General features: G+C 42.3%; 1 protein-coding gene across 2 annotated transcripts in view; it reads right to left on the bottom strand.

The window, feature by feature from the left end:
- Window positions 1-1,512: 1,512 nt before the first annotated feature.
- Window positions 1,513-27,861, bottom strand: part of CFAP299 (cilia and flagella associated protein 299) — a 569,143-nt gene continuing 542,794 nt past the window's right edge. Inside the window, exons 5-7 of one of the 2 annotated variants that reach the window (XM_088452111.1) lie at window positions 20,546-20,675; window positions 19,932-19,985; window positions 1,513-1,629 (exon numbers count right to left, since the gene is read on the bottom strand). In XM_088452111.1, coding sequence (XP_088308237.1) covers window positions 1,534-1,629; window positions 19,932-19,985; window positions 20,546-20,675 — 280 coding nt within the window. In that variant the 3' untranslated portion in view covers window positions 1,513-1,533. The remainder of the gene's footprint in view (window positions 1,630-19,931; window positions 19,986-20,545; window positions 20,676-27,861) is intronic. The other variant, XM_088452110.1, reaches the window with a different exon arrangement.

The following is a 27,861-nucleotide window of genomic DNA, read 5'->3' as shown; positions in this document are numbered from 1 at the left end:
TTGCCGGACTACTCGCTGTCATCGTTGGTTTTGGGTGCAAAAAGTATCGCGCTCGTCCCCGCTTATCCCCGCTTTCAATTCCAAATCAGCAAAAACGGGACCCGGTGAAACTGAAATCGCCGAAAAGTTCTGTCAGTTTTGGGGAAATCAGTCTGACAACCCCCAAAAGAAGCACTGACATGGTGGATCACTATGGGTACCCCTGAATAGCCCTGCTAAAGGTATTTGGGTTTTTTAAATGGTCTCAATAAGCGCTATTTAGCGTCTTCCAGCAAGTGGTGAAGAATAGCATTTTGCAACTTTTTTGGGGGAAAATAAGTAGTCCCATCAAATTTGGGGTACATGAAAATGGGTGCTAGCATATTTTAAAGTTGCTAAAGTCAAGCATTAAAAAGCGCCAAAAATGCACCTTCAGCATACACCTGCAATCAAAAATACACCTCCCCCATACCTCCAGACCCCCCAAATGCTATTTCACTAGTTTTTGATTTTGTACCCCCACTTTAATTTTTTTTGCCCATATTTTCAAAGTGCTCTTATGGGATGTCCTTTGTGGGGGTTTTTTGCATTTTTTTGCGCAGTTAGCATCAGTGGGGGGGCTGTTCAAAGGGTGCAGGCTGGTTCCCGCAATGTTGCACCCCAAAACCCCAATTCTGCACTTTTTTCCGCCGAGTGTTCATAGGCGAAACTCTTTCACCTATTACATTGCATTGCGTTATCGCCCCGGCGAAAAAGAAGCTACAATTGAATACGGGGATAAGTTGAAACCAGCGAAAATAGTCCATTTCGGCGAAAAAATATCGCCGAAATGGACTTTTCGCTTCTAATTGAATACGGCCCTAAGATGGTTAGAATAATGCCATCTGTTATTTCATATTCAATACCCAGAAATGGTTTCAATAGGAATCTATTTAATACATTAGTTACTGCTTTTTATGGAGCATACACACGGTCAGATTTGTCAGATGAACGATTGAACGATTTGAATGATTTTACCAAAGTTTTGAACGATTTGAATGATTTGAACGATTTTTGACTGCATTAAAATGCATGGAATCGTCCAAGTCAGACTGCAAACACATCAGATGTCAGATATCGTTATCTGACAAACGGGAACGCGCATCGTTCATCGTCCATCGTTCAGGCATGTCAGATATGTCAGATTTTCCTTCAGATATGAACGACTGTTCATATCATTCAGATCTGAAGGAAAAATCTGACCGTGTGTATGCACCATTACACGTGTTTGCTTGCATTGAGGCAAATGCATCCAGCTCTAAATAAGTCCAATAAAGGGGAATTGCAATTAAATTCTGTCAATGTTATTGTTTTACAAATTGTAAAGCTGAGAATAAGCTAATGTTCTTGGTCACCATTATTTTTTTCATTAGAAATCATTTTCTACTTATCAACAAAGTATAAAGTATAAAACATATTGAATACTTAATTGAAGCATTTGACAATATTTCAAATAACTTTATTAACCAACTTTATTAATAACAATCGGTGTGCTTTTACAAGCATTTACAAACATTAGGTTTTACGTCTGGTGATGTGATCATAGATAACAGCTTGCAAATAAAGACTGGTCTTGATAGGAATCCGTGTTGAATTATCTCCTGGTAAGGCCTAAACAGAACAACAAAAATGCATCATTTCTAGAGGTGAAGCCAAAATTAATTTACATTACTATAAATAATTATAGGGTCCTGTGAGGGTGAGGATTGCATGTGTTGGTTACTAGAGGTTATCTTTGGAAGTACAACGATTAAATAATTTTGTTTCTCAATAGAAATATATTAATAGAAGGGAAATATTTAATCTTGCATTCTTAATATATGTATCAAGCTCTTATTTATTTATTTATTTATTTATTTAAATATATTTGTATTGAAGCACAAGCACCACAATACAACATCAAAATTGGTAAAGACACTGTACATTACATGTTGAGATAAGTATAAAGGTCAAAATGACAGTGATATCAGAAACAAATCAGTAAATAATAAAAAATATTACATATGACATTTAATGGAAAACCACAACAAAGTTGTAACAAAACGCCCACAATACAGTATAAATAGCAATGTGATGCCAAGTTTAAGCAATAAAAAACATTGCACATAAGTAATAGAAATCCACACTCATTTTTTTATATTATGTTACAATAGGTGTTTCAGACCAAGGGGTAAATTTACTAAAGTGAGAGTTTTTAGAAGTGAGTTTTAGAAGTGATGTTGCCCATAGCAACCAATCAGATTCTACTTAACATTTAACTAGCACCTCCTAGAAGATAATAACTATAATCTGATTGGTTGCTATGGGCAACATCACTTTTAAAACTCACTTTTAAAAACTCTCACTTTAGTAAATTTACCCCCAAGAATTAATTAAACTACAACATTTTAAAGGATTGCTGTACCGTGACAGAGATTTTAGGAGACTGCAGTTTTCTGGTCAGAGACCAATCTTGACACCAGTATAATTGTACCCGTTATGACCTTTGCCATATTCAGAAGTAAAGCTCTGGAATCCTTTACATTTTACCATCAGACTATCTCCTAAACTATTAATGTGTTCCCTGAAAAAAAACCACCTCTTCCTGAAAGCAGATGACATTTTCTAACAATTCTTCCTCCTGGTTAAAGGTGCCCAAACATTATGGGCCTAAGGGGGAGATTTATCAAAGCTTAGAGAGACATAAAGTACCAACCAATCAGCTTCTAACTGTCAGTTCTCAAATACAGCCTGTAAAATGACAGGAGCTGATTGGTTGGTACTTTATCTCTCTCCAAGCTTTGATAAACCTCCCCCTGATCCTGAGTCACACACAGCAGCATCTATTGGCAGTCGCATGTCTGCGATTCAATGCAAATGCCGCTACAAACTCCTTCTCTTGTGTACATTGTAATACCAATTGGAACATTGTTATATGCCACCACCGGTCGCACCATTGAAATCTGCACCAGCCCTATGGAAGGTGCAGTTTCTCCATTTTGCCACAGCTGTGCGTCTGGGAACAGAACCGCTTGCATTGACACACCCGTGGCGCTCCCACTAAACAGACCATTTTTGTGAGCACTAGTAGTCACCTCCCAGTCATAGGCCAAGAACACCCATCACATTTCTGCAACCTTCCTGATGCAGCTGGCCCAATCACAACAGCACCTTTATGTGTACACTCTGTGTAATACATGTATTGTAGGAGCTTCCAGGAATGATTGCGCATGTGAAGCTGCAAATAAACGCTCAACTATGTGAACATACTGTAGGCATTGCATTCACATTGTGTGCGACTGAGAACCAGGCCTTATATATACAGTATATCAAATCTTGGTGGCCAATTAGGTAAATCACAGGAAGCCAAAAAATACCATCAATCATGATCAACATCAGGTATGGATTTAATTGATGTCGGTAGGGATGGAGGGTAAATGCATTGTGGTTGGTGCACTGTTATTATACAGTTGTGGCTTTTATATCGCTTTCATTGTATTCTGTTTAACTGTTACCATTTCTGAGCAGTATACACTAGATATCTTGTTCTGGTTCTGTATGTTTAATTTAGGTATACTTACTCTCCCGGAAGTTGCGGGAGGCTCCCAAATTTTCGGGGAGACCCCACACCCCCAGAAGAGTATCCAGATTTCCCGCATCCTTCCCACTTCCTAGTGAAGTTGCCAGGATGAGGAGATAATAGCTCTGTATAGAGGCGACGGGGCTAAATAACTTGAAAACACGCCATTTACCCCCTCCTCGAGCTCTCGCAATTTGCGTGAAGGGGACAGGGCCTACTGACATAGTAACCCCAAAGTGGCCAGTTGTGTCTGCTCTCCAGGCATCTTCCAGGGAGCAGATAATACAAATCGGTAAGTATGATTTTGGGCTGGGTACGGGATGCCGGCACTCGGATCTTAGCAGTCAGAATCCCAATACCGGCATCCCAACAGGGTTAGGATACTGACACCTGTCGTTAAGTATCCTAACTCTACCCCTAAACCTAACCCTCCCTCCCGCTGCCTAATCCTAACACTCCCCCCTACAGCTTAAACCTAACCCCCAATCCCCACAGCCTAAACCTAACCCTTCCCCTAGTGTCCAACCCTAACCCTCCCCCTAACCCCACTACTTAGTGTTGGGATGCCGGTGGTCAGGATGCTGGAGGCGGGATTCTAACTGGTGTCTGGATTCCGGCGCAGACATTACGATTGCCGGGACTTAAACTACATGCCATTTATTTACCTCACCGCCATAGAATATGGTGGTGATTTCTAAATATAAGTTAATGAATAATAATAATAATAATAATTATTATTATTATTATTATTATTAATAATATTAATCATTTCCTTACAATAATATTAGGCTACTACACATGCTACAAGTGTTATAGTCAAACTGTATTTCACTGTCATACTACTGTGTAATGCCTTATCATATGCTGCAATTTGGTACCTGTTCCATTACATACCATAGAACTTTGTTGGCCTCATACAGTATTAATACATACATTAATGAGCAGGATATATGGCACAAATTACATGTACAAAAATATGTGAGTTAATAGATAATAGTGAATCCAACCTTTTACTAGCCTTATCTAAAAGTATATAAGAAAAGGGAATTTGCTATGAATTTAATGACACATTCCCTCGGTGTATGCTTCTTGTCCTGTATTTTAGACTGCTTACAACAAAGCATGCAAAAAAATCAATGAAATAAATGACCATTATTAAAAGTAATGTTATATTTATCCAGCTGCACTAATTCCTTCATCAAAATATTGTTACAGCCTGTTTGTAAACAATTTGTATATACAAAGGTCTATTAGAGACCATCAGTTGGAAAACTGGAGGAACTGTAGCACCAGATGCACTAGAGAAAATGAATGTCATTCATTTTGTTAGCATTCAAAAATCTGGTTCAATGATTTCAGTTTGCCCATGTGTGCAGCTGGAAAGTCTGAATAAACAAACCTGCGAGCATATTTGTGTGTAGCTTTAATCATCTCAAAACCCTAAAAACTCACTAGCTACAATCTTACTGTAGTGTAACTTACATTAATAAAACTGTTACATTTCACTATAATTAAAGTAAAAATAATGAATGGTGCTTCCCCTGAATTTAATAACAAGGAAGAACTTGAATTCACAATATTTGCACAAGCAAGTACAAAGCTTAGCAATGTAAATATTGACTCAAGGCTTTTAAATAAGACATCTGAATTTATTCTTGCAGTATCACAAAAACCATCCATGCATAGGAACCAGCTGCAGTTTGGTAAACATGATCAATAATATTAATAATATGGTCAGTTATCAATATTCAATGTAGTCTGTTTACACACTTAATGACTGGGCATGGTTTTGTTTATGTTTGGGATGTGCCCATCTCGTAGGGAATACATTATCATTTCTAAGGATACCCAAGTGAATTTTATGTTGTTTGTTTATTTTGTAACTGATAGAGCTTTATATTTATAGTGGACTAAATATATTTTCATGTTATGAGCCATATATGAAAAAAACAGGAAGCAGTTGGGAAGCCGACAGACGGAATCCTGACCGCCGGCTTCCCGACTGTCTAATCCCAGCAAAGGTTAAATGACAGGCGTCGAGATCTTGACGCCTGTCATTTTATCTACGCCGGGAGCCCGACACCCGGCATTCCGATAGAAGGTAAGCCAGGTGCGGACAGCCATGAGGGGGGGGGTAGGTTAGGGGCTCCCGGGGGGGACTTAGGGTGAGGCACCCCCCTGGGAGGGTTAGTTTTAGGTTAGAGGAAGGGGGTTTAGGGTTAGGCACCCCTGGGGAGAGGTTAGGGTTAGGCACCCCCCAGGAGACTTAGGTTTAGGCAGCGGGGAAAGGGGAGCTAGGTTTAGGCACTTAGAGGGGGGTTAGGGTTAGGCACTGGGGGGAGGTTAGGTTTAGGCACCCCTAAGGGAGGGTTAGGGTTAGGGGGGGGAGAGGGTTAGGGGTATTTACCTTTTTTAGCTGTCGGGATCTTCACCCCTGCCGGGCTTCCACTGTGGGCGGCGGTAAATCATGCCAGTCCCGAAAAAAATAGGCTAATGGACTTGGGCACTGTAGCGAAAAAGCGGATTTTGTGTCCGCATGGGCATAACTGTACATGATTGCGTTAGCAAAATCCGTAACTTTCCCTTGTAAATGTATATGTACTGTTGTGTGTGGATAGGAAATTACAAACCTTTGAAGATGGACAGAAAGGTTGAAAGAGAGGTTCAAGAAGATTGTTTCCCTGCCAGCCATAAATGTCCAAATCGTTTATGGCACAGAAAAAAGATGTCCCTGGAAATGGCTACACATCATGCCCAATAAAGCATACCACTGTGCGCCGTTCATAGTATTTTTAAAGTTTTTGTTGGAGTGTGTGTGGCCACACCTGCTGGATTTGACCAATCCCCTCACAGTGACCAGGCCTGTCAGAGCTCTTGGTGGTCCTGTTTTGATGTCATGAGTTCAACTATGTGTGGAGTTTGTATGCTCTACTCTAGTTTGAGTGGGTTTCATCCGGGTGATCTGGTTTCTTCCCAGACTCAAAAAACATACTTGGCTTCTGGCTAAAAAAGTAATCCTAGTGTACAGTGTATGTATAGGCTCTATTCATCATCACTTAATATTTACAAAAGCAGGTGAAAATTTAAATTTTCACCTATTGTAGAAATTACGTTTTTGGGCCATTCAGCAAAAAAGCAATGCAGGAGATATCGCAGATACAGTATCTCCCGCTTACCTTTCTCTCCCAGAATGGCCCACTGTTCCCATACACTAGTCTCCATACTAGATATTCATCAAGCTCTGAAAATACAATCTTTTCGGAGCATGACTGTGGGAGCATTCACCATCTAGCCTTGACAAAGACTCATAGGTCGAAACGCGTCAGAAGCAGGTATGCGACCTCATAAGGATTGCCCTGGATATCGTAAGCTCTGGGACTCTCTGTTTGACCCCCTGGAAATTTCCAAATTTTTATGGGATACCGGTAACCTAGGGGTCCCGGCGCTTCCACTATGGGTACATTCCATTTTTTACACATATCCCTGATAAGAGGGTAATTGTTTTATTGGATGTACAGAACCAGTACATGTATATGTTTATTTGACCTAATGGTATTAAGTTTTTTATGAAATTGTGATTTAATAATAAATGTTTACATTTTTAACACTAAAATAATGAGAACAAATTCTCATACACTTCAGAGATTGTAGCGCTATTGAAGTTCTGTCCCACAACCCATTTTTGTCCATACTATATTTGGTCCAAAGGTGAATAGGACCTATGGCAGAACACAAGTAGCTTAAGATCTATAGTGCCCGGAAGTTCCCTATCCCTATTTCATACAAGATAACTGGACTAACTGTAAAACTACAATACAATGGGCTGAAGCTACCATTATGTGAACCTTGGTGGTTGCCTAGTGTGCCATTGGTTAGTTGGAGCATCTAAAACTGAATGAGTTATATAAAGTCACACATCCAGTTAATGTCCAGGTGACTCAACCACATGGAGCGCCCGGCTGGTGACATGAAGAACAAAAATCCAGAAGCTTCTAACATGTAAAGCTACTGGCTGCTGCTCCACTGTGATGGGCTTGGAGTGTGGCTGGTTCTAGACTATGATGTCACAGTCAGGAGCTGAGGATGCTGCACGCATCATCTGTATGCCAAGGTAAGAAGTAGAGGGGATGAGGGCACCACTTCAGTGTATGGGATGGGTGGACCTTCCAAGTGTATGATGTGGTCAGTGTCTAGGGTACCCTCCAAGGTTTGCTTCAGCCCTGGCAATATACATTTAATAATAATACATACAAATGATAAATAATTATTAAAGTGTAACAGAATAAGTAACTGTTAATAAATAATAATAATTGATGGTTAGTGAGAAATAAGACCAGTCCTTAGTATGCAGTTCCTTTTCATAAAAGACACAGGCTTAGTGGTTTGGAAAATTACACTGAGCATCTCACCTGAACGGCTTCCAACAGGACATGCTTACAGCTCTAGCACTAACAAATAGAAATAGAGCAGAATACCGCAATTCAAATAATTTAACTTCCAGTGATGCAGTTACTGCTATAAATTATATTTGTACTAGATGTTGAAGCCCTGCAACAGTGCTATCTAAGGTTTTCATGGTAAGGTCATATTTGCTAATAGCTGGGATACCCGGCGTTGCCCAGGTTGAAGACTGGACACTGATATACACCTGCAGCCTTTATATTTTTACATTGTCCTCACCTATAACCTGGATAACTGTGCAAATTAGGAGTAAATGACCGTGCAGGCAGGCGTATTCTCATACTGTTTGGAATGGGGTATATCAGGAGCAGACTGACTTACAGAACAGAAACCAGTATAGCTTCCAAAATCACTTGAGTTTGAGAAATCACTGCAGAACAGAGGAGATGATACAGCTGTGGACAGATATGTTAGGAGCTGCTATAGCTGTAATATGGTAATGCAGCAGGAGGCATTATGCCTCCTGCATGCATTACTGATCCAAGCTGCGTCCAAGGACATAGCATTGGATCATTTGCAATCCCTCTACCCTCTTGTGCTTTTACTTACTTAAACTTTCATGTACTCCTCATTCGGGCACCTAACACCTGGTTGCTTATTTGAGTGTTATGACAGGATAATAATAATAATAATCCCTTTGACCGGCTAAGTGACCATGGAGTCACTCAAGCTGGCCACAACAGATATCCTGCCTTTTCCACTCCCCCCAACGGCGCCAACATGCCTCCGTTTTGAGAAACGAAGCTAGTCGCCGCCCACTCCACGGCCAGAAAAGGCATCAGACTGTCAATTACTGACAGTCAGCTGCTGGACTGCGTGCAGGATCACAGCCCCGTACTGCACATGCGCAGTACAAGTCAGGTGAATGCGCATATTCTCAATAATCGAGAATCTGCGTGATCCCTGTCACTGCATCCACAGCTGAATCACCCCCTGAAATCACCCTGCAGACCAACATTGAAGACCATGTCTAGCAGGGCTGCCATCAGTGGGGGAATCCGGGACTAGAGTCCAGTTCCCGGGCAGAAGGGGGCTGCCTGCAGTGACACTGTGTGGCTGCGATCAATTACCCCTGCTTTTTGTAATCTCCATACTGTATGCTAAGCTTTGCCAGGATCAAAAATTGTGGATTGATTATGCTGTCTGCCACAGTATGAATGTATCGAGTGGAAGGTACTCAGTGCTGAGCTGCTCATGAGCCTGCCAGAGTGTGACAGTGTGTGTATGAAGCCCCGTCAGCCCCAGAATCTGTGTAATTTAAGAGTGCCCCCGAACTTTATGCACGTAAACAATGCAAATGTGGAGGTGGATGGCGGCGGGCTGGTGCGCAGCGGCTGTGGACAAAGTCACTGTCGGGCATAGAAATTCAAGAAGCTTACTTTTCATGCTGCTGCTGCCGGTTGGTGCATTTTGGTGGAGCTGGGCTGTGATCGTGTATGCCCGGGAGGAGCTGTTGTGGATGCGACGCTGCAGCGGGATGCCGGGTGGTGTAGGTGCTGAAGGCGGGGTGGAGGTGCGCTCGGGACCCGGAGCGGAGACTGCTGGGACGGCTGACCCTGCTGATGCTGCCCCTAGAGGCCTGGAAGTCGGGGCGGCAGTGCGCTCGGGACTCCGAGCAGGGGCTGCTGGGATGGCTGACGCTGCCCTTGGAGGCCTGGAAGTCGGGGCGGAAGCACGCTTGGGACTCCGAGCGGGGGCTGCTGGGACGGCTGACCCAGCTGACGCTGCCGCTGCCCCCGGAGGTGAGGTGCTGCATCTGTCCCTGGATTGGAGATTGTTGGAGCAGGCTGCAAAGCAGACATGGCAGCGGCTGGCTCGTGGTGCTGGTGGCGAGAATTATAGCCATAATAGTGGTAGAAATGAGCATAGATCAAGGTACGGGGGTCGCAGTTGGTGACCTATTATTGCAAGTGCTTACAGTGGGAAGCGTCACCCACAAAAGGAAAGGCAGCAGAAGCGGGAAAAGAGGGCTGGAGTTAAAACTAAACTGCAGCTCTGCCCCCTAAATACCCCTTTACCCAGTTTATTTTTAGCAAATGTTCAGTCTCTTCCCAGTAAACTGGATGATAATCAAGTGGATCTAGCAAGCATTTAACATCCTCTCTTGGCCTCTCCCAATGGACTGACTCCTCTACTCATCAAGATGGCCACTGCCTTGATCTTGTATTTACCAGACTATGCTCAGTCTCTGATTTCACTAATTCTCCTTTCCCTCTCTCAGATCATAACCTTATCACCTGCACACTCTCCTCCATTACATCAGCCTCAATGCCAAGCAAATCAACCAAACCTCCTCAAACTCGCAGAGATATTACTGCTATTACTTTTGAACAACTATCCACCTCTCTGCAACAATCACTCTTACCTATTTCTAATTTCACTTCTCCTGAGACTGCTGTATCACACCTGAACCAGACCCTAGAACTATCCCTTGATGAAGTAGCTCCAGCTACCCATCAAATTCCGCGTAGACTTAGACGTCAACCGTGGCATTCCAAATTCACAAGACACCTACAAAAACTCTCACGTAAAGTAGAACGTCAGTGGCGAAAGTCTCATACTCCAAGTGACTTCCTCACATATAAGACGATCTACCACTCTTATCGTAATGCACTGGATAATGCCAAACAGACATATTTCCAATCTGTTATCTCTGCCCAAGCCTCTAACCCCAAGTGACTTTTTAATACATTTAAATCACTTCTTACCCCTCCATCACCCAACCCACCAGCTACTATCAGTGCACAAGATCTTGCTTCCTATTTAAAAAAAAAGATTGATAATATCCAAAATGAAATGGTATGCACTTCCTCAGCCAGGGTCTTGTTCAATTCCCTACCTGAACCCAGTGGCACATTCTCATCATTTGACCCGACTAATGAAGATGAAGTAGCTACACTCTTCTCATCCTCCTACTCTACTACCTCTCCTCTTGATCCTATACCCTCACAAATCAGTAAAGCTCTGTCTCCTGTGCTCATTCCACACTTAACTAAAATCTGTAATCTCTCTTTCTCTACTGGTATCTTTCCATCACTGTTCAAGCATGCAGTGATCACTCCCATTTTGAAAAAACAAAATTCTGACCCTAACTCTCTCTCAAATTACCGTCCTATCTCCCAGCTACCTTGCCCCTCCAAGCTACTGGAGAGACTTGCCTACACTTGCCTCACACACTTTCTTAACACCCACACTTATTGGATCCACTTCAGTCAGGCTTTCGTTCCCAACACTCCACTGAGACAGCACTGGCTAAGGTAGTAAATGATCTGGTCACTGCCAAGGCTAAAGGCCATTATTCACTTCTAATTTTTCTAGATCTCTCAGCTGCCTTTGACACTGTTGACCACTCTCTTCTCATACAAACACTACAATCCATAGGTCTTCAAGAAACAGCCCTTTCTTGGTTCTCATCCTACCTATCTAATCGCTCTTTCACTGTTCGCTTTTCTGATTCTACCTCCACTTCGCTACCTCTATCAGTTGGAGTACCACAAGGTTCAGTATTAGGTCCTCTGCTTTTCTCAATATCACCACCTTTCTTGGCAAACTAATCAGCTCTATTGGTTTTCAGTATCATCTGTATGCAGACGATACTCAAATTTACCTATCCTCCCCAGATTTGTCACCATCTGTGCTGGTCCGTGTCACTGAATGTCTCTCTGCCATTTCATCTTGGATGTCATCTTGCCACCTCAAACTTAATATATCCAAAACAGAATTAATTATTTTTCCACCGGCCAATAGCAGTTACCAACCTGATAATTCTATTACTGTTGACAACTCGACAATCAACCCCACCCCACAAGCTCGCTGCCTAGGTGTGATCCTTGACTCTGAACTGTCTTTTGTTCCCCACATTCAATCTGTCTCTAAATCCTGTTACATACATCTAAGAAACATAGCCAAAATTCGACCATATCTTACGCAATACACTGCAAAAACTCTAATACACGCACTCATAATTTCCCACATTGACTATTGCAATAGTCTCTTTATTGGTCTTCCCAAAAACAGGCTCTCCCCACTACAATCCATTTTGAATGCAGCTGCGAGGTTGATCTTTCTCACCAAACGTTCAGTGTCTGCTAATCCACTCTGTCAGTCCCTCCATTGGCTGCCGGTCTTCTACCGTATTCAATTTAAAATACTTACACTAACACATAAAGCTATTAACCAAACCACACCAACATACATCTCTTCACTTATCTCAAAATATCTTCCAACCCGACATCTCCGTTCTGCACAAGATCTGCGTCTCTCATCCCCACGCATTACTTGTTCCCATGCACGGTTACAGGACTTTTTTCGGGCTGCACCCACCCTGTGGAATGCCCTCCCACGCATAATAAGACTTTCCACTAGTTTCCAAACATTCAAGCGTTCTCTGAAAACTCACCTCTTTAGACAAGCTTATCAGATTCCAGGACCGCCCACCTAACCTTTTATAGCTCCCTATCTAACTCTCTTCTTATAGTAAACACCTATAACATCTTCTCTTTCTTCAATTTAACATCCTCCTAACCCTAGGCCAACTTTCCAGTGTAATTGGATTATACAGCCCACCAAGAATATCTGCAATTGGGCTGGAACAATTTGCAATATGTAGCACCTTTCCTTGTGTATCAACACCTATTTCCCTATAGATTGTAAGCTTGCGAGCAGGGCCCTCTTACCCAAATGTATGTCATGTATGTATGTCTTTTACAACCCAGTATAATGTTAATCTTGATTCAAATTGTAAAGCGCAATGAAATTTGCTGCGCTATATAAAAAACTGTTAATAAAATAAATAAATATTTGAGGAACTTCTCCATCATAATCTGTACTGAGACTTGGCTAAATAGTCTGGTTCCGGAATCCGCTATATGTCTTGTAGATAGGTCATTATTTAGGGCAGACCAGACTGAGGGCCTGATTCAGAGCCGGATGCTCTGACCAGAGCGCTCGCTCTGAATCAGGGCCCTCCTACCTAAAAATGGAGTGGCCCCTTTGGTGCGAGACCCGGAGCTCGCGAGCGGGTCTGAATTAGGCCCTGGGGGCCTGATTCAGAGCCGGACACTCTGAAAGAGCGCTCGCTGCGAATCAGGGCATTTTTTTTTTTGGAGTGGCCTCCTGGCCGCTCGCATAGCTGTGGGTAACCACCCACAGCTATTGCAAGCAGCCAGGATGATGGTTGCGATGGTCAAGACCATCGCGACTATCGGGCTTGCGACGAGACCCTTGTGGTAGGGTCTCGTGGCCGCAAGCCCCAGAGAGCTTCTGGCTCCAATAGAGCCAGATGCTCTCCCACTGACATCACTGGTGATGTCAGTGGGGCCACCCACAAACGGCAGGCGTTCTCATGGGCCTCCATTTGTGAAGCCACCCCCACGCCATGCCTCCAAAACGGTGCGAGCTGTCGATCAAAATCGACAGTCGCCCCCTTTTGATGCGAGACCCGGAGCGACGGAGCGCCCGTCACTAGCCGGGTCTCGCACATGCGCACATCGAAGCCGGCTCCGGCGTGCGCATGCGAAGTGGCCTAACATCGACCCGCTCTCGCGAGTGGGTCTGAATCAGGTCCTGAGGCCTTGGGTAAGCTCAGAGGCTGCGGACTCTGTATATATGTGAACAATAAGTGGTGTTCTAATACTACATTTATTGAGAGTTTCTGTTCAGTGGACTTAGAATACCTTTGGATTAAATGCAGGCCGTTTTATTTGCCCAGGGAATTTGCAATTGTTATAGTGATAGCTGTCTATATTCCCCCACAGGCAAATGTGGGATGTGCATTGTGCACTTTATATGATGTTTGACCAAATTGCAATCTACTTATGTGAATGGTATATTCATTGTGGCAGGTGATTTTAACCAGGCTGATTTAAAAGTGGCACTGCCAAAGTTTTTTAAAAATGTTATGGTTCTGACTCGGGGGGCAAATACTTTGGATCAAGTCTATACAAATCTTAAAATGGCTTATGAGGCTGTTGTGTGTCCCCATATTGGAAAATCAGACCATGTCTCCTTGTTCATGATACCTTTGTATAAGCCCCTAGTCAGACGTGTTAGCCTACTAGGAGATCTATTTTAGTGTGGCCAGAGGGAGCAACTAAGAGGTTACGGGGCCACCTAGCATTTACAAATTGGGAAATGTTAATTGAGGATTCCATGGTAGAAGGGTCTATAAACCTTGATCTTCTGACCATTATGGTCTTGGGCTATATTAGCTGCTGTATTGAGAGTGTGACACTAAGGAAAACGTTTAGGGTATTCCCAAATGAGAGACCATGGCTAAATAGTGAGGTACGTTCCTTATTTAAAGCTCGGGATAGAGCTTTTAAATCTAGTAATAAGGAACTGTATACAAAGGCGAGGTCTGATTTGAGGAGAGGTATTAAAAGGGCCAAAATAGAGTATTCAACTAGGCTGGAGAATAAATATAATCAGTGTAAAGACCCAAGAAGTATGTGGCAGGGTCTACGTGATATCACTGATTATAAAACTAAAGCGACTGAGTTATGTGATGTTAGCAGTGCTTTGGTGGAAAACCTGAATATATTTTATTCTAGGTTCGACAAGGAAAATGTGTCTGAAGTTATGGTCCCGGAAATTCAACCTAAAGAGTTACCCTTAGTGTTAGACGAATTATCAGTATGGGAGTGTTTGCGTACTGTAACCCCGGGAAAAGCTGCAGGCCCAGATGGGATTCAGGGGAGGGTTTTAAAAGATTGTTGTAATGAGTTAGCAGGGATTTTTACGTTGATATTTAATGTGTCCCTTGAATATTGCCAAGTCCCAAAGTTTTAAAGAAACAACCATTGTTCCTGTCCCAAAAAAAGGTGTGCCTAAATGTCTAAACGACTATCGCCCGATTGCTTTAACTTCCATTGTTATGAAATGTTTCGAGCGTTTAGTGCCGAAACATATTAAAGCCCACTTTGCTGCTGGATTTGATCCTTGCCAATTTGCTTATAGGGCAAATCGTTCTACAGACGATGCTGTTTTAACAGTTTTACACACAGTGCAGACTCACTCAGAGCAAAAGAGGTCCTATGTTAGAGTTTTATTTGTTGATTTTAGTTCTGCTTTTAATACTATTATTTCGGCATCTTTGGTTTCAAAGCTTTTTCATTTAGGATTAAATGGGTATATGTGCAATTGGGTTTTGAATTTTTTTGACAGGCCCCAAGTGGTTAAGTTAGGGGGATGTGTCTCTGGAGAAATTTTGTTGAAAACTGGTTCGCCACAGGGGTGCGTTTTGAGCCCTCTATTATATTCTCTATTTACCTATGACTGTGTTTCAACTTCACAGTCTGTTAAGATTGTGAAGTTTGCTGACGACATTGTAGGCCTGATAGGAAATGAGGGGGAGGAAGCCTATCGGTATGAGGTGCAAAGATTGCTTGAATGGAGTAAGGAAAATTGTTTACTCCTAAATACCACAAAAACTAAAGAGATGGTAACTGATTTTAGAAGGGTGGGTTGTGGACCTAAATTACCAGTGGTTTTGGTTGATATGGTCATTGAGGAGGTGGATTCCTTTAATTTTCTGGGAGTTCATATCTCAAAGGATCTGACCTAGTCTTTGAACTCTACATTTGTGGTAAAAAAGGCGCAGCAATGCCTTTTATTTCTGCGGAGATTGAAGGCAGCTTGTCTGAGTATGGAGACACTTCTAAGATTTTATCGTTGTATAATAGAGAGTTTCCTGATTTATGGGATTATTATATTGTTTGGGAATTTACTGCTGCGGATCGGGGTGCTCTTGAGCGGGTGGTTAATACTGCAAGCAAAATAATAGGTGTAAAACTACCCCAAATTCAAGTTCTCTATGAGAGTCGAGTATTGAAGCGGACTAGAGGCATCTTAGCTGATCCTAGTCATCCCAACTATATGATTTTCGAAAGATTACCATCAAATGTACGCTTTAGGAGTGTGCGCACACATACAAAGAGGTTATATAATAGCTTCTTTCCGGTAGCTGTTCGTCTATTGAACTGTCACAATGCACTGACCTGAGTATTATGGAAATGTTTTACTGGTTTGTTTTATATGCTGAAGTGTTTGTAATTGACATTTTGTTGACAATCTAACATGTTTTGTTTTGTTGTTGATGACAACAAAGTGTGTATTGTATTGTGTCTCAGTTTTACAGGATTGTGTGGCAGTGTGTGTTTGACGAAGTTCAAACCTAGGCAAAAACCTAATCCTAGTCAAACTACACCACCATGCTAAATTTGGTGGTGCTAGGTACAAAACTCAGGTGAAATGATATTGTGCAGTACAAAAAGGGCAAACAGAAATGCAAACAGGAGCCACAAGATGCATCAGGTGGCTGAACCAAACTAAATACTAATGATTGCTTCAGTGTATTATTGTCATTTAATAATAAGTGGCATCTTCATATAAATCACAACATACAGAAACTGTCCTTGGCAACCTCCAACATTGTCTTATTAAATTTCCACAGCCTTTGATGTAGCTAGGCTCTATTATTAGGTAACTATTGAACAAATGTTGCTACAGTTTAATAAAGAATGGAATTCATTACAGGAACATTTATCAAGCCAGCCAGTCAGAAGAACAAATAAACAGTATATTAATCATTCTTCTAGGAGGAAGAAAACAAATGAAAAATGTTTAGTTTAGTTTATCTGGTCTGCTGATAGATATTTCATGTATAGTGGTGTTCTAAAGGTATTACATTCCATACGGAGTTAATGATGGCAGTGAGTTTATCTCTGCATTCCCTGGCTCTACTGAGTTTGCTACATAGTATGGGCACGTCAATACTCTTTATGTTTATGAAATGGATGGAGTAATAAATGTGTTATGAAGAAGAGTCATGTGACCTAACAAGTTTTTTTGCACAGAATAACCATCCCATCTGCATACCTTGAGGCTCATTTCAAGAAAAAAGTAAACTTCTTTGTATATTTACAGATAATTTCTGTGAAATACTCCATGGTAGTGGGTATCTTCCCATCTATATAAAGTAGAGATAGTCTACAAAAAAATCCATTGCCAGGCCATATTTGATGTCGCTCCTCCTGTCCCCCTATGACTTTGAGTACTTCCCATGCTGTCTATGAAAATATACTGTATAACATCTCAAAGAATATGAGTGAGAAATTTGGGCTGCTATGTAATATTTCAAGAAAAAGGAATGATCAGTGAATATCATTTGCTGGTTTCATCTTCAATACTTCATGACAGCCATTACAATATGACATACCCAAGCAATACAGAATGGAGAGCTACAGAGAAACTAAGGGGCATGTTCATTAATATCCCCTATCTGTACCCCAATACTTTGGTATCCTTCTCGCCACGAGTTGAGGTGCTGAATACCATATTACCAAAGCAATTCAAGATTGCTCCGTGCGGGTACAGCAACTCCGATAAGTAGCTGTTCCCGCGATCCCTAACACCTCCATTTACGAGTGGGGGGATCTGATTGGATCCCTCTTCACAACTTGGCGCTCCGTCCCATGGGAAGGAGGGCTCTGGAAACCAACGCCAACTAAAGATGTTGTAGGTTCCCGCTGTCAAACTCCGAAAACTTCTAGTTTTCAGAGTTTGATGAATAAAGGTCCCCATACTAGTGTATGAGGACAGCGGACAGTATTGATGCTGCCAAATAAGTAGGTGATAGTCGTGATATCTCCTGCATTACCTGTGTAATGAAGAGCCAAATACTTTGATTTAAAAAAATATATATTTTTATTTACATGATGAATGGGTGTCTAAGCCACATGGCTGCATAATCCGAGAGCTTTTTTTATTTGGCTATGTGGATAACGTCTCCCAAACTGAGAGTCAGAATTACAGTGCCTAGAGAAGGTATGGATACATGCTATTTGCAAAACTATATAATTGAAGCCTGAGCCCTCTTTGCCCAGGATATCGATACTGCTTTGTCCTGTAAATAAAATGATTGCTCATATAAAAATGTAATTTCCTACATCTCCTGACTATGGGTAAATGGATGGTAATACAACCTCTTGTTTTATCTGAAATGTAAATCCAACCAGTTTGGTCTCCAATAAGCCACTTAGAACTGCTGCTTATACCTTCAGCATGGATAAGGCAAGACCATTACAAATCCCATCCAGCTGGATGTCAATAAAGGAATGTAGAAGACTCATTTTGTCATTGTTTAGGGGTTGGCCACAGTACAACATTTCCGCCATACAAAATGACTGTTTAATGGTGTGGCCAGGCACTATAGTCATGCATTTAAAAAAGCCACAACTTCATAATCTTTCATGCTGCAGTGACATCACAATTAAATATTGTCATCATGCGCTTGATGTGGACTACAGTACATCTATTCTGATGTGGACTATACATGTAACCATGTAGCAGGTACAAAACTGTTGCATCTGACTACAGTATATTCTTGGAGCAGTGTCTGAGGGCTGCGCCACTAAGGGAAATAATTCTCAGCGCTGGTTGCTGAGACTAGAGCAACATTGTTTTCAAAGCAATTCAAAATGTTGGGAAATGTTTTAATGCACTTTTAATATGTCATATTTAATGTGCTGTGTGCAGTTCTAGAATTGTAGAAATGTCTGTTTCAAAGCATGGACTGTACACTTTTATTATTCATTTAGTGTTGTATTTTATTTGTCATTTTTAGGAATCACCTAATTTTCTGACATAGGAAATTACATGGTAATTATTCTGGACCTAGCAAAAGGGTTATTGTTAACAGATCACCAAACCTTGTACAGACTAAATGCACTTTAGGGGGCATTCCTTTAATACTGATTTTTCGAAGAAGCTGTTAAGGAAAGAGACAGTCATGTGTTAAATCAAACTGTGTTAAAGGTAAACTGGTTTGGGATATATATATATATATATATATATATATATATATATATATATATATATATAAGGGGGAATGCAATTGTCCAGTTCCTTTAAAATGTATGTCGTGTGTGTGTGTGTGTATGTATGTGTGTATATATATATATATATGTTAAGAGATAGCCTTAATGGTCAGAGCGGGCTTACCCCATGTGTGTATTGTGTGTTAGAACTGGATAAAACAGGGCTTGCTATGAATGAGTGTATCTTCTGACCATCCAGAGAGGATTGTACTTCTGTGACATCTTGTACAGGTATGCTATGATTGCCACAGGCACCTTTTGCAAGGGACTAGTTTTTTAGACTTATGAGCAATACACAAAAGTAGATTGTGGGCATGAACCTTGATGTACAATAGGATAATTTAAGGGCATACAGTCAAAATACTGATGGCCGGGAAGCTGTCTGACTAAATCCCGGATCTAAATACCAGCGTGGGACTAAAGACAGGCATGGAAATCCCGACGTCGGAATCTAGACAGACAGCTTCCCGAACAAAGGTAAGCCAGGCAATGTTAGCGCTTAGCTGCAAGGGGGATGGTTAGGTATAGGGACCCCAGGGGGACTTAGGAATAGGCACCATCCCGGGAGGGTTAGGTTTAGAGTGCGGGAAGGGGGGTTAGGTTTTGGCACCCCTGGGGGTAGGTTATGGTAAGGCACCACCCCGGGAGGGTTAGGTTTAGGGTGCGGGGAGGGGGGGTTAGGTTTAGGCACCCTTGGGGGGAGGTTAGGGTTAGGTGCCACTAGGGGAAGGGTTAGGGGGGGGGGAGTGGAGGGTTAGGGTACTTACTAGCCCCAGTCGGGATCTTCAGCATTCGGGCTTGCGGTGTCAGGATTTAGTCAGACGGCTTCCCGCCAGTCGGCATTTCAATCCCAACCCAATTTAAGATTTTTTTTTCCCCATGTTTTCTGCTTATCTCCTTCAGTAAGCTTGGTTGAATATAATCATTGACATAAAAGGTGTTTTTAACATTTATTTCAGCTCAGTCTGCTGCAATTGTAATACAAGAAGAAAAAACAGGATCAGGGCATTGTATACCTGGTGAAATGGATTATTATGGAACGTCTGGAGAGTCTTCGCAAAAGTTCCGTTCTGTTTTAACATGCAGTCAGATAGACACATCATTAAGATGTTTTAAAAGTACCAAAGCAGTTTTATTTGGGATGACGTGTTCATTGGAAAGGAAAGAGGGCACAGAATATAGTTTAAAAGGAACATTTATCACTATAACTATATTGTAAGTTCGAAAAAAAAATATTTAAAAATACTGTAAAACTGACATTTATTTGCTTTTCTAATAAACTACCTGATACTTCTGTAAATTTGGAGGTGAGCAACAAAAAAGGAAAGTTCCATGATGGATTCCCTTTAACACAACCTAAAATAACAGGGAATACAAATTTATATGTGTGACTGAGCCATGAACAATGAACCTCTGAGCTTTAAAAGACCATACAGATCCCTCATTTCAAACAGATCCTTAAATATATAAACACACAAAGGAGTGACAATATTAGTTCTCGAGTTGCTAAGTGATACCACTTGTAAAGCCATGAAACACAGGCAGTAAAAACAGTACGGAATCCTTAAAACATATGGTAATGTGAGAAGAGAAGTGAAAATTGCCGCTTTGCACTGAGAAAAATATTTACCTTAGGATCCACGTTTAGTATTTTCCTGTCCCTCTTATTTTTAAACAGTAATCCAGATGAATTTTCAGCAATCACTTGGTAATTTGGACTTGCGTTTGAAGTTGAAACATGGGTTTCCCAGTTATAAAAACTACAAGAACAGAAAAGCAAGGAGAGAAATTCAATACATTTGATTGACTAGGTCCAACATTCATTTGTGTACTTAAGTCACATTTGTTCTGTGTTTTTTTTTTTGCTCTAGAATTTATTAGCAGTGGAGCAGACTCATGTAAGGAGCGCCTGTCACTTCTGATGCAGGTCCCCTTTTAATAAATATAGGCTATTCAAAACCCAAAGTAAGAAAACTCAACCTCTTCTCATATTGCTCATAGTAGGTAAGAAGGGCTTTCAGTGTCTTGGTAGGTAAGAAGTGCACTCAGTGTGATGGTAGGTAAGAAGGGCTTTCAGTGTCTTGGTAGGTAAGAAGTGCACTCAGTATCATGGTAGGTAAGAAGGGCTTTCGGTGTCTTGGTAGGTAAGAAGTGCACTCAGTATCATGGTAGGTAAGAAGGGCACTCAGTATCACGGTAGGTAAGAAGCGTACTTCAGGGTCGATGTTGGGCCAGTGCGCATGCGCACGACGCATAGCTGTCGCTATGGGTCTCGCTACAAAGGGGGCGCCTACCGTCTGGGGCCGGCCTACCGTCTACCGTCTGGGGCCGGCCCCACTGACATCACAAGTGATGTCAGTGGGTGTGCTTTTGGCTCTGATAGAGCCAAAAGCTCTCCAGGGCTTGCGGCAGACGAGACCCTACCACAAGGGTCTCGTCGCAAGCCTGATGGTCGCGATGGTCTTGACCATCGCGACCATCTTTTTGGCCGCTCGCTATAGCTGTGGGTGGTCACCCACAGCTATGCAAGCGGCCAGGAGGCCGCTCTAAAAAAAGAGAGGGAGGGCACTGATTCAGAGCGAGCGCTCTGAAAGAGCGTCCGGCTCTGAATCAGGCCCTCAGTGTCATGGTAGGTAAGAAGTGCACTCAGTATCATGTTAGGTAAGTAGTGCACACAGTATCATGTTAGGTAAGTAGTGCACTCATTATCATGTTAGGTAAGAAAGGTACTCAGTATCATGTTATACTGTAAGAAGTGCACTCAGTATCATGTTAGGTAAGAAGTGCAATCAGTGTCATGTTAGGTAAGAAAGTAGGTAAGAAGGACACTCAGTATCATGTTAGGTAAGAAGGGCACTCAGTATTATATTAGGCAAGAAAGGCAGTCATTGTCATGGTAGGTAAGAAGTGCACTCAGTGTCATGTTAGGTAAGGCACTCAGTATCATGGTAGGTAAGAAGGGCATTCAGTATCAGGGGCCTGATTCACTACGGATCGCAGCTGCGATCACGCACGCAGTCTGACTGCGATGATATGCTAATCCACTGTGATCGCTATGCCGCTATGCAGTATCATGGTAGGTAAGAAGGGCACTCAGTATCATGGTAGGTAAGAAGGGCACTCAGTATCATTGTAGTTAAGAAGTGCACTCAGTATCATGGTAGGTAAGAAGGGCACTCAGTATCGTGGTAGGTAAGAAGGGCACTCAGTATCGTGGTAGGTAAGAAGGGCACTCAGTATCGTGGTAGGTAAGAAGGGCACTCAGTATCATGGTAGGTAAGAAGGGCACTCAGTATCGTGGTAGCTAAGAAGTGCACTCAGTATCATGCTATCTTGTAGATGGAATAGGTATGATATACTGCCGGCCGCATGGCCGGCGGTTCGATTCCCATCAGCGGCAGCCCGATAGGAGCAGAGTTAGAAGCAGCGGAAGCCCGACAGCGCTGGAAATCCCGATCGTGGATAGGTAAGTATACACTAACCTAACCCCCCTAACCCTAACCCTCCTTAGGGGTGCCTAACCCTAATCCCCCCTCTAAGTGCCTAACCCTAACCACCCCCTTCCCCGCTGCCTAAACCTAAGTCCCCCGTGGGGGTGCCTAACCCTAAGTCCCCCCTGGGGGTGCCTAACCCAAACCCTCCCTCCCCCTAGCCTAACCCTAACCCTCCCGGGGGGGTGCCTAACCCTAAGTCCCCCCAAGGAGCCCTAAACCTAACCCTCCCCCCAGCGGCTGTCCGCTCGCGGCGCCCGGCATCATTACGATCGTGATGCCGGGCGCCGGTCTCCCGGCTTCGGGGAAATGCGGGCGTCTACATCTAGACGCCCGGCATTTCACCCATGCCGGGATAAGACAGTCGGGAAGCCGGCTGCCGGTATTTAGGCAGTCGGCTTCCTGATTGCTTCCCCTTGTAGATAGCAGCACCGATAATGACAGGGGCGCATAGCGCCCCTGTCATTTACCGCCCAACCTCCCGATCATACATCGGGTAGAAGCAGTATCAGCACACATAATATGCGCTGATACCGCTTCAGGGCTCTTACATCTCCCCCATGGGGAGAACATACTGTACTGGACATACTACACATAGTTGAATAGAGAGCAATGCTAACCACTGTATCCTGTAGCCTGATGCTTTAATGCTTTATATGCTTTAATAGAAGTTGAAAATAAGTAGTAATTTCCAAAAGTAAGTTGCAATTTCAACCTTGGTAGGTGAGGGAAAACACAGACAGACATCCTTTGCAGATATGTTTTACTAAAATGTATGTGATATAACTACTTTTCAGCTTTAAACTGTATTCCTAAGACCTCTGAAATGACTTATATTATGAAACAACCTACTTCAATTGATATATTCTATATATATATATATATATATATATATATATATATATGAATATAAATACCAATTTTGCACTAGTGACTGTCTATCGTCAGATGGTATAAATTATCTAATAGTCAAATAAGGCTGCTAATCCCAAAAAGGTCCTTTCCCCAGAAAGGGCCTATGGAATTCCCAATGATAACGTTGTTTTTTGGGGGAGCGCCTACACTGGATTATACAACTCTATATCGGATCCAATTCCCCCTTTATATAGTATAATACATAGAGTGTTGTGAGGTGATAATGGTGAATTTTATATTCCTCCTATCAGGCCTACTAAGAGACCTTTACAAAACCTGAGGACCTCACTCAGAACCGCTAGCTAGATGCATTCGCTTGCACGATGCGTATGCAAATTTGGGAAGGCAGGCTATTGCACGGCAAGGTATTAGCACGCCCACTATGTCTTGGCGTGCAATCGCATTGTGTATGCAGACTCCCGCCAGCCTGTCTTAAGATGCCCACTTACGCACGTCATCTCCAGGAAGTGTATGCAACCATCGGTGCATCGGGTACCATCCGATGTGGTCGCAGCGCTTGTGGTTGACCATACCCTACCGCAAGCACTGTGAGCACTTCAATGTAAAATCCAGACAGGTGACGTGTACTATGACGCTGGCTATAAATTATGCACGCCTCTGAAACGGCGTTGAGACGCTCAGGCATGCCAGCGTTCGCATCTCCACTGCCCCGGTTTTAATGGCCAGCCCCTGTCACCACCCACAAACTGTTTCCCCTGTCACTCACTCTGCTGGGCAGTCTATGCGCAGCGAGCAAACGCTTCTCGATCTCTTGCAGTGGTTCGCGCACTGCGATGCATCCGCACAGTGCAAACTATCGGCAGCTACGAGCAAACACATCTTAGCGAGCGGGTCTGAATCAGGTCCAGAATTCACCCAAATATAACTATTGCCTTTCTTTCCTTTTAGTACACAGTTTTATTAAAAGACATAAAATCACATTTAAAACTCATTCTCACATATACATAGACATCTTGACCATTGTGGGACAGATGTTAGTACACTTGCTATCTCCCTTTATAGAGACAGGCTCCTGTAGGGCCCACTTTGGATCTTGATAGCTTGTTAACAGCGCGTTTCATCATAAATGACTTACTCAGGGGTGTTTGTTAGGGATTGGTTATTTACTTCTACCGGGAGTATATATCCACCAGAAAAATCAATTTAAGGATAGTGATAATGTAAGCTAGTAGCATAGGGTCAAACAATAAGTCTCTCAGCCAGTCAGTCTTGTTAGCAACTGGTTATCTACTTTTACTGGAGATTTAAATCCACCAGGAAGGTAAGCTTTTAGCCTAGACTCAAAATTTTCAGTCTCTCAGCATACTGCTCAGTTCACCAGTCCAAAAATTAGGTGCACTCACCAAATTTGTAATATGGTAAAACAAGTTTTCTTTATTCACATGGCAATTAACACAGCATCAATATTTCAGTCCTCCCTGGGTTTTTTGTCAAGATACAATGAAACAAGTCACACCATCCCATATTTATACACCTGTGACTAGTTGAATCAAATGAAAATGAACCCACATCTCATTAGAATATACATGCATCCCCATAGTAAAAAAACTAACACACAAAAAAACACATACAAATCTTGCACAGTGTCCATATAGAACTAACGCTATGTCCAAACAATCACGATAGTCCAATGTCACCAAATCTTATCTAGATGTATACCTGAGCATCAAACAAATTCCCCTGGCATTATATTCCCACTGTATGCGCCTGCTAGAGACTCCATTCTCGGTTGCCATGAGGCCGGCTTCCCTCACTACTCATGTAATACATTTCAATACAAGTTCCAGACCCGTGATTCTCTATTGTTAACACTTAATCCATGGATTTTATGTTTAAAGTGACAGCGTTCAAGTGTATATACATTTAGTGGAGCCACATTGTATCATACACCAATTCACCACATTGTATCATACATCATTTCTATACTTATACAATATACATTCCCCCCATAGAGTCTGAAATACAGACAATCTAGGTATGGTCATAAATTGTGCAAGAGCCAAATAAAAAATTAAAAAAGTGAATAATAAAACAAAAAATGGAAAATAAGTTGTATGGTAATCCAAAAAAATGCCATATTGTATGGACTCATTAAGTCCTCGTAGCCAAAAAGTGTCCAATTTATGGATCCATCCTGCCTCTTTCCTCAGCAGCAATTTAGCTCTATTTCCACCCCTGTTGGGTGGTGGCACCCAGGGCCTGATTCAGAGCCGGACGCTCTGACCAGAGCGCTCGCTCTGAATCAGGGCCCTCCTCCCTAAAAATGGTGCGGCCTCCTTGCCGCTCGTATAGCTGTGGGTGACCACCCACAGCTATAGCGAGCGGCCATGATGATGGTAGCGATGGTCTTTGACCATCGTGACCATCGGGCTTGCGACGAGACCCTGCGGTAGGGTCTCGCTGCCGCAAGCCCAGGAGTGATTTTGGCTCTATCAGAGCCAAAATCACTCCCACTGACATCATTACTGATGTCAGTGGGGCCGGACTCAGACGGTAGGCGTTCCCATGGGAACACCTCCGTCTGGCAGCCATGCCCACGGCACGCCCACCAAAGGGGGCGTGCTGTCACTCACCATCGACAGCACGCCCCCTTTGGTGCGAGACCCTGAGCGACGTATTCCTTGTCGCTCGCCGGGTCTCGCGCATGCGCACGATGGAGCTCCCTCCGTCGTGCGCATGCGCATTCGCCCAACATCGACCCACTTGCAAGCGTCCGCTCGCGAGCGGATCTGAATGACCCCCCCAGTCCATTATCATACACCTAAGAGTAGCCAATGGATGGTGAGCCTCCATGAAGTGTTTGGCAACAGGTTTATCTGTTACTCCAGTTATCAGTGCAGTTATAATCGATGACCTATGATTCGCCATCCTTTATCGCAGGGGGCGAATCATTTTGCCAACATACAGTAGGCATATGAGCAAGGACTCCATAGAATATAAATAATGTGGTCAGACATACATGTTTGATGGTGTCTGATTTTAATTTTGCATCCTGTATGTGGGTGGTGAAAAGAGTAACCAGCTATCATACTCCTGTACAATTAAAACAACCTGTTTTATTGGATGTAAGCCATGTGATAATTGTACGTGTTGGACAAAATTCAGGGCACATCAGAAGATCCTTTCGATTCGGAGCCCTCTTGTTGCTAACCAGCAGAGTTTTGGGTAAACAGTCCTTGAAGACAGGATCAGTGGCCACAATTGTTGTTGAATGGCTTTCTTTAGTGATGAACCTGCCGTATTAAATGTCGTTGTAATGACAAAAGGATGTTTGGTCATCTTTCTCCTCTTTCTAGTATTCCCATATTCATGGATGTCCCAAGCTCTAGAAAGACAGTCATTAATAATGGCATCTGTGTAGCCCCTAGCAAAAAAATGTGACTTCATCTTTTAAAAGCTGTCTCGGGTACTGAGTTATTCCTTAGAACTCTAAGAAACTGTGAAAGTGGAAGGCTTTGTTTCAGGGATCCAGGGTGATGACTCTTAAGTGAAAGTAGTGTGTTGCAGTCTATATCTTTTCTATACAATTTATGACCATACCCACTATCGGTGATAAATACTGTCACATCCAGATAATTAATATTGGTTGGATCTGATTTTAATGTAAACCTGATTGGGGTACTTAATCCATTTAGGTTAAACAACATATCCTGTAGTGCCTCACTTGTCCCTCTCCATATAAAGAATACATCATCAATGAAGCGACGGTAGTGTACAATATCCCTTCCATCATTTGTACCGACGGTACACTTTGATGAGTTTGACTGGTCTAATGATAGATTTAAGATGATGCGTAAATTAAGATTAAAAGGCTGGTACTGATAACACTCCACAAGCACATATGACCCACCCTCTAACAATCCAAGTATAAAAACTTTCTCACGCCTTATTGATAACACCTTACATGACTCATTGAAATTGCATGAAAGGGTTAAGAACAAACTTTCTTATTAAATGTAAGCACATTACTTAGTTTAAACCAAATCGGTTTCTACATACTGCACTATCAGCGCCTTCTTGTCTTGTTGTATGTATTTTATGTATTTTTATGGCAAGGATCATTCAAGAGGAGCAGCTTCATACTTATGTTGTTTTTATATATATATATAAATATATAAAACACTAATCCACGGCACTCACCATTCCTAGATTTGGGGTGCAACATGGTATGTGCCCACATTGTTTAAATAGAAATCACAGGGGCTCTGCACTCACCATAGTAACTAACAATAATAATTATAAACATAATAAACAGTGGGGTTTTGGTTCATGAATTGATCAATGCATTTAAGCTTGCAGCCCCCGCCCGTGCTTTGATCAATTCATGAACCAAAACCCCACTGTTTATTATGTTTATTATTATTATTATTATTATTATTATTATTATTATTATTATTATTGTTATTATGGTGAGTGTAGAGCCCCTGTGATATCTATTTAAACAATGTGGTCACATACCATGTTGCACCCCAAATCTAATCACAGGGACAGCATGCTTTCACATGAAGTTAATGTGGAG

Source organism: Taudactylus pleione, unplaced genomic scaffold (genome assembly GCF_031769625.1).
Source record: "Taudactylus pleione unplaced genomic scaffold, aTauple2 ptg000033l, whole genome shotgun sequence".
NCBI lineage: Eukaryota > Metazoa > Chordata > Amphibia > Anura > Myobatrachidae > Taudactylus > Taudactylus pleione.
Note: the sequence above shows the minus strand (reverse complement) of the source record. Positions and strands in the feature narration are given on the sequence as shown.